General features: G+C 43.3%; 1 protein-coding gene across 2 annotated transcripts in view; it reads right to left on the bottom strand.

The window, feature by feature from the left end:
- Window positions 1-14,746: 14,746 nt before the first annotated feature.
- med23 (mediator complex subunit 23) overlaps window positions 14,747-17,449 on the bottom strand; it is a 33,201-nt gene continuing 30,498 nt past the window's right edge. For both annotated transcript variants that reach the window (XM_049589583.1, XM_049589584.1), the window contains one exon: window positions 14,747-16,088. In XM_049589583.1, coding sequence (XP_049445540.1) covers window positions 15,864-16,088 — 225 coding nt within the window. In that variant the 3' untranslated portion in view covers window positions 14,747-15,863. The remainder of the gene's footprint in view (window positions 16,089-17,449) is intronic.

Genomic DNA, 17,449 nt, shown 5'->3' with positions numbered 1-17,449 from the left:
AATGGGAGTATCAGTGGAACATTCATCTTCATTGGCAGTGTAAACAGCTTAGTGAGAATATTGGCTTTTTTGGAATAAGGACAAAGGCTGGAATATTTTGTGCATGTAAACATAGTCAGTGATGAAGATGAGGTCTCCACTCCCTTCATTGTACATTACAGAGTAACATCTGGTCACACACACACCCACACATGCACTGATTAGCAGGTGGGACTCCTTCAAAGTGAATTAAAAATGGGTTGCAGTCACAGAAATTAGTCACCAGCACTAAATCCTGTGAGCCCTGACCAAGCACTGAAAATACAGTAATTCACTTTTGGTATCTGCTCAGCTGTGTGTGTGTGTGTGTGTGTGTGTGTGTGTGTGTGTGTGTGTGTGTGTGAAGATAGAATGATGCAGTATAATGATTAAGGCTCTGGTCACTGTCTCAGTCTATTACAAAAAATAAAGCTCTCCTTTTGTTGTTGAATCTCTGTGCTGCTGTGTTCGCCTGTCAGATTCCTAATTGGGAGCGTCATCTCCAGCGGCATCAGTTCACTGATAACTGCACAAAGTTATTCTGTGTGTAATGGGTTTAAAGTTTTTGAAAACAGCAGCTGTAATCAGCTGGAAACACACTGCTGGCAGTCTCCAGCAGACAGAACAGTTTCAGCTTGAATACAGCTGCAAAGCTCATTTGCATGGAAGTGATAGATTTTTGTCGCTGCTTTGTTTTGAATGTTTACAGTTTACACAGACAAAGACTGTAAAATGAAATCTGAAATAGTGCAGCTTGAGATTTCTTAAAATTGAGACCAAATTTTAAAACCTTACAGTGTTCCTTTTGCATTTAGTAAAACATTAAAGGACACACAGCGTCTTACTATGAGCGATGTGGTTCTACATGAAAACAATTTATTTGGATGAAGTATTGACCAGTTTCACATGCGAGATTTCTGTATTTTGTGTTTTCCATCTCTTGTTGGTTTGAGGTGGGCAGGACTCAGTTTGAAAAAGGAGAGTCGTCTACCTCATGCACCAGTTAGGATTTAGCAACGTTTAACTCAAAGTGTGATGACAGCTGTGGTGTTGTTTGATTGTGTTGCCGGCACTGAGTTTTTGAGGGGTTAACTCTGAAAGATTATATAGATGCATTTTCTTCTTGAACAGTATGAATGTTGTTTATTTAATCGTGAATATTTGAAGTGATTTGGAACAATAAACCCGATACAACACTGGCGCAAAGTGGCACACAACACAGCACAACTGTCATACTTGGTTCATTTTCACGGCCAGTGCCCACATTGTAAGTAGCTTTGACTCATCTGTGTCCCTATGGGTGTGTAAGTCTTAAAATGAGGTGTGCTCAGGTGCATTGTTGGGCTATTACTATTTTGTGGCAGCAAAAAAGCGACTGTACCATTGACCAACAAAAACCTGGTCTAATATTAGACTGGTGCAGTATCCTGCTATTTTAAAGGTAGGGTCTGGAGGATTTTCCAGTTGCTGTTTGTAAACACACATTCAAATTCGGCCCCTCCTATCAGGCTCAACTCTCCCGGGTGTACGGAGCTCGGAGGTATGGAAGAAGGCTTCACAGAAGAGGTTCAGGCAAGGCTCGCGCTGGTGCACGCTCGGACACGCTCGGGCACGGCATCTGCGCTCTCTCATTGGCTGGGGAAATCTCCGGCCAGAAGCGGTCCGAGCTCACAAAAACATCAAAATACAGTTAAAGGGCAGGAGCTCTGCAAACAGAGTCACCACCACACATGAGTAGAAGCCCATAGGTGATGATTAAGCAGGATTTCATTTGTATATGTCTATATTTTGTTCTTTTTGAAAATCCTCCAGATCCTACCTTTAAGGGCACATTATTCAGATAGTAAGATGTGCCTACATAAGCGGGTTCACGCCTGTACACTCTTGGTTGTTGCACACACAGGGACAAGCAGATGGGTCACAACTGGGTGAAATAATACATCATTTATTAGGAAAATATGGAGTGTCGGTGGATTATTGGTTAAAGCAGACGCCCCATGTACAAGGCTGTTGCCGCAGCGGCTCAGGTTCGAATCCAGCTTGTGGCCCTTTGCTGCATGTCATCCCCCCTCTCTCTCTTAGGAAAATATTAATGACTGTCTCTAAATTGTGAACATATCAGAGAGCAGAGCTGTAGAGCTGTTGTCGGCTCCCCATTAAGCAAGACGCTGTGCACCTTTACACACGAGGAGCAGTGTTACTTTATTGATTATTTAAGAAGCAACAAGTCTGGTTCTGTTTCCTCTGTCAAGTTTATACCTACAGTTTTTATTTGCTGCATAAATGTCCCACAGTACTTGCTGCAGTGACATTATAGTTCTCGCTGCATTACTCTGTGCAGAAAACCGCTCACTTTTCCAATTTGCTAAATCTGCCATGTAAACAGGAGTGTACAAGGTGCAGGTGCACTTGGCTTTTAAAGAGAATGGGAGATGATGCTCTGATTAAGTTCACATTATGCCCAAAAAACACCTATGATCAATTAAGGGACTAAATACAACCCCTTTGCTCCTTGTGTCTTAGGGTGCTGACATACCAAGCTTACAGTCAGCGGTTGGTCAATGTCGGGCCAGCAGTGAGCATCTGTCATCCTATTTTTTGTGGTGTGTTCCACACTATTGGCTCCAGTCGGCCCTTGTCAGCTTTTTTCTTGCCAATTCAGCTTGTTGAATCAGTGTCTGAGACAGCAGAGCCTGTTGGTGAATGAATTCACTGTGATGGCAGTTCAGCTCAGTGCAGGGGAAAAGAAAAAGAAGTGAGGAACGTAAACAAAACTTAAAATCAAGAGGTATTGAGATGGAAACAAACTTGTTATATTGGATAACATTACGTTTTTAGCTACAGGTTGTAACGTTAATGTGCTAACTGGTGGACTCTTGATTCTGTCCTGTTGGTCTTTCAGTTTTTGTTTCTGATTGATAAATACAGGCATTAATTCCTCTCACACAGGCGCAGAACGTACATGCTAGTTGGTTGTTGGCTGTAGTCTTTGTGGTGTGTTGAGCAGGGGTCGCGTTAACCGGATATTTTCGGTCATTGACCGTTTTTTACAACAATGACCAGAAAATCTGAAGGCCGTCCGTCATTTTGACCGGTTGCAATTACCACCCCTGCCCACTTGGCGGCAGAGTGCACAGTCAGTGGTTTAAGTAAGTGGCTGCTGTTTTCACACTGCAGAGAAAAAGTCATTCATCTGCTTCATGTAGCGTTGTTGACGTAACGGCCTGGACACACCGGACGTGTTAGTGCCACGGAAGTCCTGCCAGTGTACTCGCAGGCGCTTGACTGTCCACACCACAGGCAGCACATTTCTCGTGCGCTCGACTACACTCGTCTGTTCCCGTCAGTAATCGCTTTTTCACTTCAACAGGTCATTTTAAACATGGGTAAGTCCATATTTCAGTCGTTTTTTATAACGTAATGAGTTAATGACAATTTGTCATTGAATGTCCATATATTGAGTGTGTTGGATAAACACTGAATGAATAGGGCATATTGTTCTGACCATTTTATTAATGTAGGCCCTAGTTATGCCTGTAGGCTCGGTGACACAAATTTAAAATTGCAATGAAGTGATTAGGGTATTGAAAAATGTGTTCGGTTATGCACTGTTGTGTTATTTTCAATTATAAACATGGTATTTTCTCCTCAGTGCGAGCTGTTATTTTATTTTGAAAATTGGCCGGATTCTCTCGTCTTTTCTGTGTCCGACTTCATGTTTGGTACGATCTGCTCTATCCAGCTTGACAGAAGCGCTCGTGGCACGGGTGTGTGGATGTCTGTTCTTTTCGTTCATGTCCTTATTAATGCACACTTTATAACTTGCTTGTTGGATTTATTAAAAACAAACGAATGAAAACTAAATGTCTTTGAATATTTTTATTATCATTTAAAAACGAAAATTAAAATGACCGGTAAAAATAGATTATGACCGGATTTTTACGACCCTGTCGGTCAAAATGACCAGTGACGAAAAAGTCTACTGCAACCTCTGGTGTTGAGTGCAACTTTTTGGCTGATACAAGGGCAACGTGAGGCGACACAACAGTCTGCCTTTGTTGCCATTGGCCTGTTTGTTTGGTGTGTCTAGGCCTTTACTTTGTGCCCAGATTATGTGCTGTTTAACTAGCAGAACTGGAGTTGGGCGCACCATGACCATGAGCGATAGATTGTTTAGATAAAGCCAGTAGTTTTCAGGGGGTTTCATGCAACAACAAAAAAACAAAAATACAACAATGGTGTCATTCTATGTAAAAAAAAAATCTACTCTCTCTTCCTTTCATTAGGTTCTGCAGTCACTTTCAATTATCTTCACTCCTTGATTATCTTTCTAATGTGCTCTGAGCACTCTCTGTAAAAATGCAGCACTCCTGGAAGAGTTAACATTTTTCCTCTGAATAAAATCTTCCAGCCGCTTCCTTCAGCCCCTGGAGCTTTATTAGCCTGATGCCTTGCAGCATATAACTTCATTATTATCCATGTATTTATTCTGATTCTTCTCCCTGTGAGGATAATGTCTCTGTATTTACGCCGTTTGAGTGCAGTGAAACAACTTCAGCAACCTGATGCTGCTCTCTTTGTCCTTGTCCATCTGTCTCTGTCCTCCAGTAATCCTAATTACTGTGCGGTGAACGACAATTATGTCAGTAATTGCTTCCTCTTTGGCGTCGTTAACTCCAAACTGGACTCTCCAAGCACACACACTCACACGACACACACACACACACACACACACACACACACACACACACACACACACACACTTGTTTGCTTGGTTTTTGAGATGAAACCCATCTTAACCTGATTTCTGTCTGACTTGAGAGCATCTCCAACGTGGAACAGGTGTGTTCTCTCAGTTGTGTGCCAGGAAGGAAAACAATCAACACCCAACACCAGGGACAACACCTTCATCTGTCACATATGCCAGTTTATCACTCCTGTCATCTGCTCTCCTCCTTCCTTCTCACCTGTTACTCCCTAATCACCCTCCCATCCTCTTCCTCGGTCTCTCTCTGCTCCTTGTCGGAGAAATAAGATCATCACACAAGATTCAGAATGATAAGGTTAGAGATCATCACGCTCGCACACACTGATATACTTTAAGTCAGAGAGGCAGGCAAACACCAGGGACTCGCTCATCCACCCCAGCACCCCCACCCCAGATGCACCCGGTTACCATGGCAACCCCAGATGAGGATATGAAGTGCTCTGTGTTTGTGCATACGTGTTTAGCTCAGAGCTTCCCATTCAGCAATAATTCAATGTGAAGGAAGGTCGGAGGAAAGAGTTGAGTATGCATACTGTTTGAGACTGTGGCATTGACTTTGCAAGGCTGTGTGTGTTTGCATGTGTGTGGCTTTTTGTGTCTGTTTAAGGGGGAAATTAATAACAAAGGGAACAGATGGTATCTCTTTATACAGAGAAATCTAACCACTGAAACTGAGGCAGGAAACCAAGCTTTTTAACAATGATCAATACATTTTACAAGTAACAAAGATAAATATTCTGATAAGTCTTTTTAAGGAAGTGGTGACCTGCTGGACATATATGACCAATGCTTATTGATAAGGCCACCGTAAACTTTAAATCAGGGGTTCTCAAAGCATATCAACAGGTTCAGGGCATACGATGTCAGCCACACTTACAAGCAGTCTTGCACGAACTCTGCATCACTGAACTTCTTATACGCTTAGGAATTTAGATAACACATACGTAGCTTCCCTTTATTACACCTTCACTTCTGATGGGCAGATGACTCTTGTTGAACCTGTTCAACCCGCGTTTGCGCCCCTCAACCATTACTTGTTGTAGGATTTGTGATTGGTCGTAGAATGGTGTTGAACATGAAATTCCTTGGGCACTGAATTCACCTAAGTCAGGTCACTTCATCTGCCCCCTGAGTTGATCCACCATCTTTTCTCCTTCACCAGTGATGTTTCCGTGGTGGCTTTTTAACACTTCCACATTAAAACTGCAGAGTTGTCCGCTGAAATCGATAGCTAACAGCACTAGCATTGATGACAGAATCTAATTCCCACGATACTCTGCCACTCTTTGCCATGCAGCCAGTAGCTTTCTACAAGTTGCCATTCGTTTGTTGAAATGCACACATTTCCCCAAGCCTGCCTAGCTCCATGCCTCCCCCATAACTCTTAGCCACGGGGACCATCAGTCTGTGTATTGCTCATTTTGCAGTCTCAACATAAAGGTTATTTTTTTTTCACGTCTTTTGATCCTGCATGTTTGACTCTACGTCTGTCAACCAGCTTTACTTGATACTTAACTATTGATTTTTTGCTGTGACCAGCAGCTCTGTAACTTGCTTAGTTGGTCGGCGGTCAGTCCACAACATTTCAGCACCCTTCAGCGACCACAGTTTTCACCCTAGGAGGTTGAAATTTGTCATCAAGACTTGACATTCACCTGTGTGTGTGAAGGTGTGTGTTTGTGTTCATGCCAGTGGAATAAAGGGGGCAGTGCGTACGTGGTTGCAGCTTTTGAGTATTTGCGCTTCCTTCCTTTCAGTGTGAGAGATTATCTAATGTTTGGCAAGAAACTTGGAAGAGTTTCTGAAAGAAATGTCCTCTCCTCGCATGTATTTTGGTTGTGAGTGGGAAGCAATAATCTTTTACTGGAAGAGATGGAGCTCATTCAGCTCACCAAATATTTTCTCTAACAACCCCCACTGCATGGTCCTTTTTTGTTGAGTAATGGTTGGCTGGGATCGTGGGTGTAGAAGTACTTTTGTTGTCTGTTTTGTGTATATATGCTGTATATGAAGTATATGCAAAGGAATTTGTGGCCCTGCATCACCATGTTGGGGTTTAATTGGCAATTATGACCTGCATGCTTGACATTATCCCATACATATGTACATCGTGCTACAGCGTTCTGTAGGCAAACTTTAGGTCCTGCCTAGGGATGCACGGAATATTCGGTAACTGAATATATTCCGCTGAATATTGCAAAAAAACACATTTGGTATTCGGTGGAATAAGTTAAAAGCAAGGCCAAATAATAGCGGCGTGTTTTGATAATGCAATCAAACAGCATGCCGTGACAGGCGGAGTAAAATGTCGGCAGTGGCGATCGTCCGTCACCGCACTCGCATTTGCCACTAAAAATAGTTTTGAGCGAGCAAAATAGGCTTAAATCATTCAGCACGCTGTGCGAACAGCCTACAGATTACAACCAGCAGCAGAAACGAAAGGCGAATCCCACCGGTTGTGGGTTGAACGGGGGTCACAGACACAGACAGTAATGTATTCCTGTCAAATACAGCGGCCATTGGCTTACAGGCAACGGAAAAGTCAGCTCCAATAATATCCTCTTCTTGGTGTGCGTACTGCCCAGAAGTACCTGAACAGCCAAGCCAGCCGAACACAGGTATGTGACGTGTCAGAGGAGACACGAGCCGTTCAAGGCCCACAAACCTCACCGCAGGGTGGCTGGTTGATTTTTATTTCATTTATTTATTTTATTTTGATCCCCCCTATGTTAATCACTTATTGATGCTGTTTTTGAAGTATGAATAAGTCAATAAGTAATTTATTCCATTGAAATATCGTTGATGTATTATAGAAAATCTTTTCATAAATGACAAAAGGAACATCTGCCTCATTTTCGCTGTGGTACCGTGATACTACTCAGAACCATGATATTTTCATTGGTATCGTACAGTGGGATCCAGTTTTGGTACAGTGACAACACTAATCTGGAGGGGGTTCATCTGCAAAAACTAATGAAAAACTAAACAACAATATTCGGTACTCGGTATTCGGCCACAAATTTTCATTTCGGTGCATCCCTAGTCCTGGCACGTGTGGATGTCAGTTGACACGCACTGCCCAGCAAAATAACATTGCAGCGGCACTGTCTGATGGCAGTGGCCCTCCCAGCAGGACAATGTGCCGTGCAAAAACTGTTCAGGAGTCGCCTGAGGAACTTAAGGGTGCTTTCACACCTGCCCTGTTTGGTTTGGTTCAATTGAACTCAAGTCTGTTTGCCACCTAAGTGCAGTTCACTTGGACAGGTGTGAACACAGCAATCACACTCAGGTGTGCACCAAAACAACCGGACTGAGACCTTCTTGAAGAGGTGGTCTCAGTCCGGTTACAAATGAACTCTGGTACGGTTTGTTTGTGGTGAGAATGTGTTTCGACCTGGATGTGAACCACCTGCAGTCACATGACACATTGTTTGGGTTAAACATGAGCATGTTACAGTCCTGGAGGATTATTAATGTGCACCTCCTCCTGTACTGCCTTAATATGCACATTCAGCACATCCAATGCATCAAAACATTGTTTTCTAGTTGGAGCCGCGCCTCGTTTTCAAACTGTATGGTTTGACTAAAATGAACAATGACAGCAATATAGTCCACGATGAGCAGCGCTAAAATCAACCTGCGTAGTTGTCCCTCCATTGTGACATTAGAAAGTGTCACATTTATCTTGCAAGTGTACTCTTCTTCAACGTTTGCTTTACTTCCTGGATTTTTCCAACATGGAAATTCTGACCAATCAAGAGCAGCTAAATGCTGCCGTGAGAACACAAAGAAATTGTAGGCAATTACACAACTTTGTGACAAAATGAGTCCCTGATTCAGACCAAAGGAGACGACTATGTCTGAAAGCAGCCTAAGAAAGAGCTCAAAGCGTCGACCTGGCCTCCAAATTTTCCAGATCTGATTGAGCATTTGTGGGACATGCTGGTACCTCAGAGATCCTGTGTCCATGCATCCACAGGTCAGAGCCGAGGCCGATCCACGGTGAGGAATCTGTCCTGTCGAGGCACAGATACAGGACTCCTTGTGTTGTCCTGAGGTGTCTGGTACCAGGGCGTTGGTGGTGAATCTTTTGAGTCCATTGGGTTGCAAGAGTCGTACTAGGACAAGGCATCTGTTTTTGTTTCTGCAGGGCTCTAAACTGTGACTGTTTAGTCGTATTTCATGACCACTGCGCACCTCTGCAACTTGCAAACATAAATATTATATGAACTACAGAGCTGTTAGTTTGTTTTCAGCTCACAGTGAATAAATCCTCACATTTAAAGGTGCTGCATTAACAGTTTATCTTTCTGTTTACTTCTTACTGTGATGAGTAGTTCACAGCAAAAACAAAAAGTTCAGCCCAAGACGAGCCGCGTGCTTCAGAATAAAAGCATCAGTGGTTCTGTTTATTTTATTACAGCAATACTTAAGTATTTTAGTCTAAAATTACCACAGTATTATTTATAGGCCATATCACCCAGGCCTACCAGGGTCGAAGGTTTCTCAGCAGAACACTGCAGTATAAAGAGATGATCAGTGTTACTCACTTCCCCTGCAGATGGTTGTAGTGTAGTGGCTGATCAGTGTTTCTAAATAAAAACTAACCATGAGGACGAGGAGATTCAAGTTAGAGGAGTGGAGCAAAAGTGACTTCTGAGTCTATGATCAATCCACGATGACACATTCGCACCATATACCCGTCCGTCTACAGCTCATAGGACTTCTATACTGCCATGCTATATATAAACATGGGGCTTCCCACACAACGCCAGCAGAGCTGAAACAGAAACACACATATGGACTGACAGCTTTACTCGACCATACTGCGATCCAAAAACTCCCCGTGCATCTGCATCCCACAGGGCCTACGTGTTGCCACATTACATTTAGGGCCAGAGTTTAATGTGTGAGCCACAGGCCCAGCAGCACATGAGGTGACCTACATTTGAGCCGGGCCTTATAGAGACATCATGCGATGACTCACACACATAGAAAGAAGAATGGGATTAAACGCCCAGAGTACATGGCATTAGTAGAGATGCGATTAAGTCACAGTTGACCTGAAACTTTAATGAAGAGGAATAATGATATTAAGCTTCACGTCCTGAAAACTAGAATCAATACGTCTCAACATAAAGCTGCTCCACTCTGAAGCCACGAGCAAGGACGACTAAGAGTTAAATGTGCACTGTCATCACGATGGAAACCACCAGAGATGTTCAGGTCTCTAATGTACTTAAGGAACAGCTTGCATAATGTTCATGTAATTCACTTACAGATGACCTGGTGAAGATGTAATGTAATTGAAAGAGGATAAGTAGGAGTGATTGATTATTGGTTTTAACCTTATTGTTTTTCTTCTACGCGGAGTTTCATCAGGATTCACATACTGTGCAGAGGGGAACAAGAACAGCCTTTGACATCAGACAATGACGGGCTCACAGAGACTTCAGCCCCTCTGAGGATCTGCAGGTAAGACTTCAGTGAAATTAGTCTCATTCTGGCAACCTAGAGGCAGTCAGTATCTCTTTAGATGTTAAATGCTCCACTGCGTTCACCAGCTAATTGTCTGTCTTGCTGTGACCCCTTTCACATTGTCACAAGCTGCTTAAACAGCAACTTAAAGGCGCTGTATGTAAGACTGTGGCCAAAACGGTTACTGCACTCAAATTCAAAATACTGCCGCGAGTCGTGTCTGCCCCCCCTCCCCTACAGATTCGAGGTTGCTGTTCTGTGCTGAATTGCTGCGTTGTGCTCCGGCATTTGGAAAAAATAGAAGTCCTGCGTATCTGTTGCGGAGGGCTCCGGAGTGCTGCAGCTGTGACGGAGCTGGAACGCAGCACAGCCGCAGCCGGTGGAAACACACACATTGACTAGAACTGAATCCTATCAGTCGGGTCGATGACCCACCTACACATGGGCTAAATGTATGATCGAAAATGAATAACAGTTGAAAGTATTCGAAATGTCCATCCCCGTCTAGCTATGATGCTAGTTAGCCAACTTTGGCTAAAGCTTACCTGTCGAGGAGAAGAGTAGCCACTTCGACATCCGATTTCAAATTCTTCTCTGCTTTCAACCGTCTCCACCGTTCAAAAGCATCTCCTGTATAGACCCTCGCTTTGCCTCGAGTTTTGTCTTGGCATTTTTGGGAATTATAACGAGGTCGTTTGGGTTTAGTCGCACTGTCAGCCATTGTAGCTCAGTCGTTACTGTAACTGATGCTGAGACTCTGCTGACTGTGTGACTGGTAGACGGCGGTGGGTGGCGCAACAGGCCAAAACACAAATTCAAAACATAAACATGATTTGCGGACCGTAAAATTTTTTAAATGTGAATATTCTGGCTGTGCTATTGTCAGTGAGATCAGTATGTTATATGAACATTATTCCTTAGTCTCTGTGACATATTAGGATGATTTTATGACTATTTGCTTTAGATTTCTTACATATAGCTCCTTTAACACCATTGACCTCCAGTGGTTAAACTACTCTCCTCGCTGCAGTGATGTAACAGTGTACATCAGGGTGTGTCAGCTCTCTGTGACATCACTGCTGCACTGTATTTGGCTGTGCTGCAGATGCTTAGCTAAACATAACTGGAATTTTTATGGAGAGCATCTTCCCAAATGAGCACATTTTAGCACGCTAACACGCTAAATAATGGTCAGTATACATGGAGCACACATTGGAGCAGGTTTTGTTTTTTTTCTGTCTACACAGGCTCTGTTGTTGTGTGCTGCCTGTGTGTGTGTTGAGCTTTGCCAGGTGATAATACAGTTGGTTATGCAGGGTTTGGAAGTGTAGGCTGTATTAACTGGTACTGAATTAATTGTATTTAATAATAGGTAGCTCTCGTGACACCACCTGCTGGTTTGTGGGCTGCTGTTATGAAGCCTCGAGCATTTAGCATTTTGGCTGTCGCCATCAGAAGCAAACATTTGGATGAGAGGGTGAAGTTGTGGGGAGTGAAGGGTGGATCTGGCTCATAGACTGAAGCAACACCTCACAGACAGCCTGTCACTCAAGAAGCCCTGTCTTTATATACAAGTAGGGTTGCAACAGTATGAGATTTTCACAGTACGATGTCTCCGAAGATATTGCTGTTTCACAGTATAGAGGTGATACAGAATTATTAGTATTTCAAGTCAAAATTACCCTTTAAAGATTGATTGATTATTTCTGGTTGAACAAATGTTTCGTTACTATAATTCATTCATTCATCTTCTAACCGCTTCATCCTCTTGAGGGTCGCAGGGGGGCTGGAGCCTATCCCAGCTACATCGGGCAAGAGGCAGGGTTCACCCTGGACAGGTCACCAGACTATCGCAGGGCTGACACATAGAGACAGACAACCATTCACGCTCACATTCACACCTACGGGCAATTTAGAGTTATCAGTTAACCTGCATGTCTTTGGACTGTGGGAGGAAGCTGGAGTGCCCGGAGGAAACCCACGCTGACACGGGGAGAACATGCAAACTCCGCACAGAAGGGCTCCCACACTTGGGATTGAACCAGCAACTCTCTTGCTGTGAGGCGACAGTGCTAACCACCACACCACCGTGCCGCCCTCGTTACTATAATTGAAACTTAAAAACTTTTTTTAAATTTAAAGGACAACTTCGGTATTTTTCAACCTGGGCCCTATTTCCCCATGTGTATGTGTGCGTATGATTCATAGGTACAACTCGTACTAAAAGCGAGATGCTGAAGTTGTGGCTAGTTGTGCTACAAATGGATGCTAACACTCCTGTCCAGACACTGTGCCGTGCAGACCATCGGCTCTGCAGTGCTCACTTCTCCCAAGACGATTACTGCCAGCCGAAGAAGAGAAGACATCCAATCCCGAAACACCTCTTCCTCAAGAAAACGGCTGCCCCACAAGTAGAGAGAGCTACAGACACAGTGGAGGTAATGTTATATAAACAATGTTCGAAACGCTTAGTATGCTATCTACAGAGATAGCACTGGTGATCTGAACCGGTCAGTGGCAAAAAAAAAAAAAGCACTTTTAATGCGCAAACTTATACTGGACGCGTTTGCCCCCATTACCGTTTTAGCTCATTCCGTGGCTGCATCCACCTCCCTCAATACTGAACCAATTTTAGTATGAGTTGTGCCTATGAATCATACGCACACATACACATGGGGAAATAGGGCCCAGGTTGAAAAATACCGAAGTTGTCCTTCAAGTTTGTGTGAAAGTCTCCCTTTTGAAAATAACTAAAATAGAGTTGAGATTCTCCGTCCAGTTGCATTTTTTTCCCCAATATTGTAGATGAGCAAATGTACACAGTATGTTTTTAATATCACAGTATATAAAACTGCTTTGGCGCTACAGCCCTATAAATGAGTGACTTTAGCATGTTAACAGTTGAGTTATATTAAAACTCACCTTGTACAGTCGTCATGAACAGAGAAATTGGCTATAACGACCAAAACCTTTTTGTCGTACGAGGCTTTAAACATGTTTATTTCTGCTGTAAAGTTGGATATATTAGCAAACGGAGCCTGGGTTTGATGAAGGTAGCAGTGCTGTTTGGGCTGAGAAAGCCATGTGGTAATATAGGTTAGGTAAAGGAGGTTGTTGGGTTGGTGCAGGGAGCAGTGAGAGCTGGCATTAGAGGAGTGTCTCTGGGACACCAGAAATCACTGTCTGACCTCCCGGAGGTGTCGTGAGACTAGATGAAACACTGGTGAAAGGAGGTTCCCACCTGATGACCCCAAAGATGTGTTAGTTATCACTGCTCACTGGTCTGTATAGTTAAGCCCTGCCATAATAGCGTATGCTTAGCTTCTGTGGTCAGTGTAGCACCTTCAGCTTATTACTCACCCCACATCTGTGCCCCATGTATTTATTTTGGTTGTTAGAAGATGGAAATTATAAAGATCTACCCTGCTGAGCATCAGCATGTTTGGTTACTCTGGTATTAAGGTATAACTCAACCCACTTGTACCCAAACACTATTTAATATATGGTAATGTAATATGCCACATCTGTTGTGATTAGTCTAAATTCTCGAGATCTGTTACAGACATATTTTGGTCAAGTATCCAGCAGTACATCTTTGTGCTGAGGCAGGTGGGTACAAATGGGTTAAACTGGCATCTCTCAATTAGTTAAATACAAACTTTGATTCTCGCTGCTCGAGCAAAAATGTTCCCTCTCTATCCACAACGTCTGACACTCAGACACTGATGATGATTTTCATTCTCATTCTGAGTTCTGCGTGCTGCAACACCCCAAGGCACCACTTTAATTATAATTTGATTTACTGACCCAACAAATATCCCCCCAGGATTTGGAATCAAGTCTTTCTCTCACCCTTAGTTTCATTGCCAATTGTCAAATGGCAAAAATCCCAGATCCAACTCACCGCCAAAGTCCTAAGTGTTCTTGGCTCCGAGCTGCGCTTTCCACCAAACTCAATGCATATCTGTTCAGATGTTTTACAGATAGCCCTCTGGCACACAGACAGGGAAACCATCTAATGATGTCTCTCTCTCTCTGTTAGAGCCACAAATGGTAGACTGAAGCCAACAGTAAATGTTGGTCTCCCCCTGCTGGTGTCAGGCTACTGTTTCTATTATTTGTATGACACAGTCACTCAGCTCAGTGCGACCAGAAACTGGGTCGTCTAGATCACAACTTGTCTGAGCGTGACTCACCTAAAGCAGAGGTGTGAAGGCAAAGTTATGAGTCCAGGGCAACACAAGCAGAGTAACATTTTTAAAAGACATGCTAGGCCAAGAAAAGACAACCGTGTTAAAAAATATAAATAGATTTTAGGTGGATTAATTCAAAGATGTGACAGGTGTTTTACAAAATACCAGCATGAAATGATATTAAATGTAAATTCACTTTGCATGTGTAACGAGCCACACACACTGGTGGTAGAAAGATGCATCAATAAAAGGCTCGACTCAGATTACCAAAATCTTTTTTATTGAAGGAATAATAATGTACAGTATAAAAATTGATTACAAACAGACAAATAAAAAAAGACATGATATTAACAAGAAATGAGACCTGGTTGTCGTGGATACAGAGATGCACATTATCGAACAGTGTGTTGACAGAGACGCCCATTAACTTGATTCACGACAGTTTTTGCCTGAGATTATTCACTTTGAGGTACCTTTTTAAAGGCCATGTCTACACGAATAGATATTTTTCACCTCCGTTTTGAAAAACAACCTCTGTCCACCTGACCTTTTGTTTTACAAAATGTCTCCGTACACACTAGAATGCAAACGTTCGCCACTTACCGCAGTCTCCCCTCATCACAAAGGTAGTAAAGCGTACAGGTTAACGTTACCTTTTTCCAAAACACATACCGGAGATCTCTCATCACTTTATTTCCATTCAATCAAAGATACAAGTGATGCTCTGTATATGCCAAAGTTTTCCTTCCAAGTGTCCCACCATCTGCTAGTTCGACCAGCCCTGAGCCAAAACCGTCATTTCTGTCAGCCTTTAAACCGCGGATACTGAGGTGGACCAATTTAACTGGGCGTTGCAGGCGCCTCCATTCGTCTGTGAAGTGGTGTGAAAACGCCAAGTGTAAATATCAAGTAGTGATTAGACCAAGCAGTGCGACCAAAATGTGAACAAACTGGTGGTCCGCTGTTGTTGTGTTTAGCTCATGCTCATTACATCATCATTTTCCAAGTCCACACGGATACAAAGAGTTTTAGTGACCTTAAAAACTGTTTGCATGTGGACAAGATGTAGAGGAAATATCTGTATGTGTAGACAGGGCCCATATAAATCAGTACCTCTGAATTCTGCCAGTGTTCATTATGTGCATTTCTGAGACAACAGCCAGGATTTTCCTCTTTGTGACACAGTGAGATTTTGGAAACTGATTACAAGATTCCCACACAAGAAACACAATCAGATTTCCACAGCTCTGGTTTATAAAAGTGTGGTTTTAATCCTTACTTTGACCAAAATCCACCCCAAAGAGAACAAAAAAACTCAGAGGCAAAATATTAACATCTATGATGTGTTTATGTTCCAGAGTCCACTGTCATGTTTGTAACTGTGGGCTTTTGTTTACCCAGGCCACCTACATAGGTGTGTGTGTGTGCTGTGATGAGGAGGGGGAGGCAGCAGCGGAGGACGATGACAGCGAGGAGGCAGGGGGCTGAGGAGTGGAGGAGGACGAGGCAGCGGATGTGGAGGCGGCGGCTGCTGCTGCAGCTGATGATGAAGTTTCTACCTTGCTGCTGTGAGTGATGAAGCGCAGTCTCAGCATCATGGCTGGACGCAGAGTCATGATGATTTTCTCCACCTACAGACAGAGAGAGAGAGAGGTAACATTAGGAACACATGTAAACTGATAGAAAGGCAGCGATACTTAACATTGATCATCTTGTTACAGTGAAGTGTTCTGTTGGGAAACCTTAGATCCTGGCATTCATTAAGATGCTACTTGATGTGCTCCACCCACATGGAAAACCATTGTAGGCAAAGTAAACCCCGTCATGGCAACAACACTGGTCAATGGCAGTGGCCCCTCAGCAGGACAGTGCACCATGCCACACCACAAAAGCTGCTCAGGAATGACCCCAGGGATGGGACAAAGAGCTCAAGGCATTAACTTGGGCTTCAAAGACCCTAGATCCCAATGTGATCGAACATCTGAGGGACTTAATGATACTCCTTCCTTGGACCAGACTTGGCTCTGACCTGTCAAGGCATGGACACAGGACCTCTGGAGGGTGAGCTGTGTTTGTGGTGTGGTATGGTGCACTGTCCTGCTGGGTGAACTGTTTAGCTGTGAAATGAGAGTTTGTGACCTGGCCGCCACGTTGGATTCAGTTAAACAGGAGTACCAAGCACCGCCCACTAGCCACACCAACTTTTATTTTAAAGCTTAACACTAAAACATGTTTCTAAAAGCATTTGAGGGGAGGAGTAGGTAATGTAGTGACAGAATCTTTGATCAGCGCTGCCTAGTTAGACCAGTTAATGAGCAGTGATCAACATGACTGACAGCTGGGTTAAAGGCTCCTCACCCCTGATTGGTTGTTGCTGACCATGCTGTGGTCTGACTCTAGCAAATTCCATCAGAGGCAGTAGGAGGAACATGATGGAAACGCCAAAATTCAAATTACAATCCCCTGATTTGCACAAACTAAAATACGCTCGCTTTAGCCTGGTTTTGCATTTACAAGCTGGTTGCCAACCGCCAGAAAACGTAGAAGAATGCGAGGCTTGTTTTGTTTCCGGTTCTGTGGAAAACTCATGCGAGTTCGTAGTTTTCACCAAAGTCCGTACATTTAATGGAAACACACAGGATTTGTATTTCCTTTAATGCGCATTTCCCAATGATCTGAATCACTTTTGGATGGAAACATACCTATTGTTAGTCACTGAAGTTGCTGCCTGTAGCTTTAAAGGCACAGTTCACCCCAAAATTGAAAATATTTCTCCTCTTACCTGTAGTGCTGTTACCAATCTCAGTTGTTTTGGTGTGAGTTGCAGAGTGTTGGAGATATCAGCTGTAGAGATGTCTGCCTTCTCTCCAATATAATGGAACTAGATGGCACTCAGCTTGTGGTGCTCAAAGTGCCAAAAAATACATTTGGAAAAACTCGAACAGCAATGTCTCTTTCCAGAAATCATGACCTGGTTACTCGAGATAATCCA

This window comes from Epinephelus fuscoguttatus, linkage group LG11 (genome assembly GCF_011397635.1).
Source record: "Epinephelus fuscoguttatus linkage group LG11, E.fuscoguttatus.final_Chr_v1".
Classification (NCBI taxonomy): domain Eukaryota; kingdom Metazoa; phylum Chordata; class Actinopteri; order Perciformes; family Serranidae; genus Epinephelus; species Epinephelus fuscoguttatus.
Note: the sequence above shows the minus strand (reverse complement) of the source record. Positions and strands in the feature narration are given on the sequence as shown.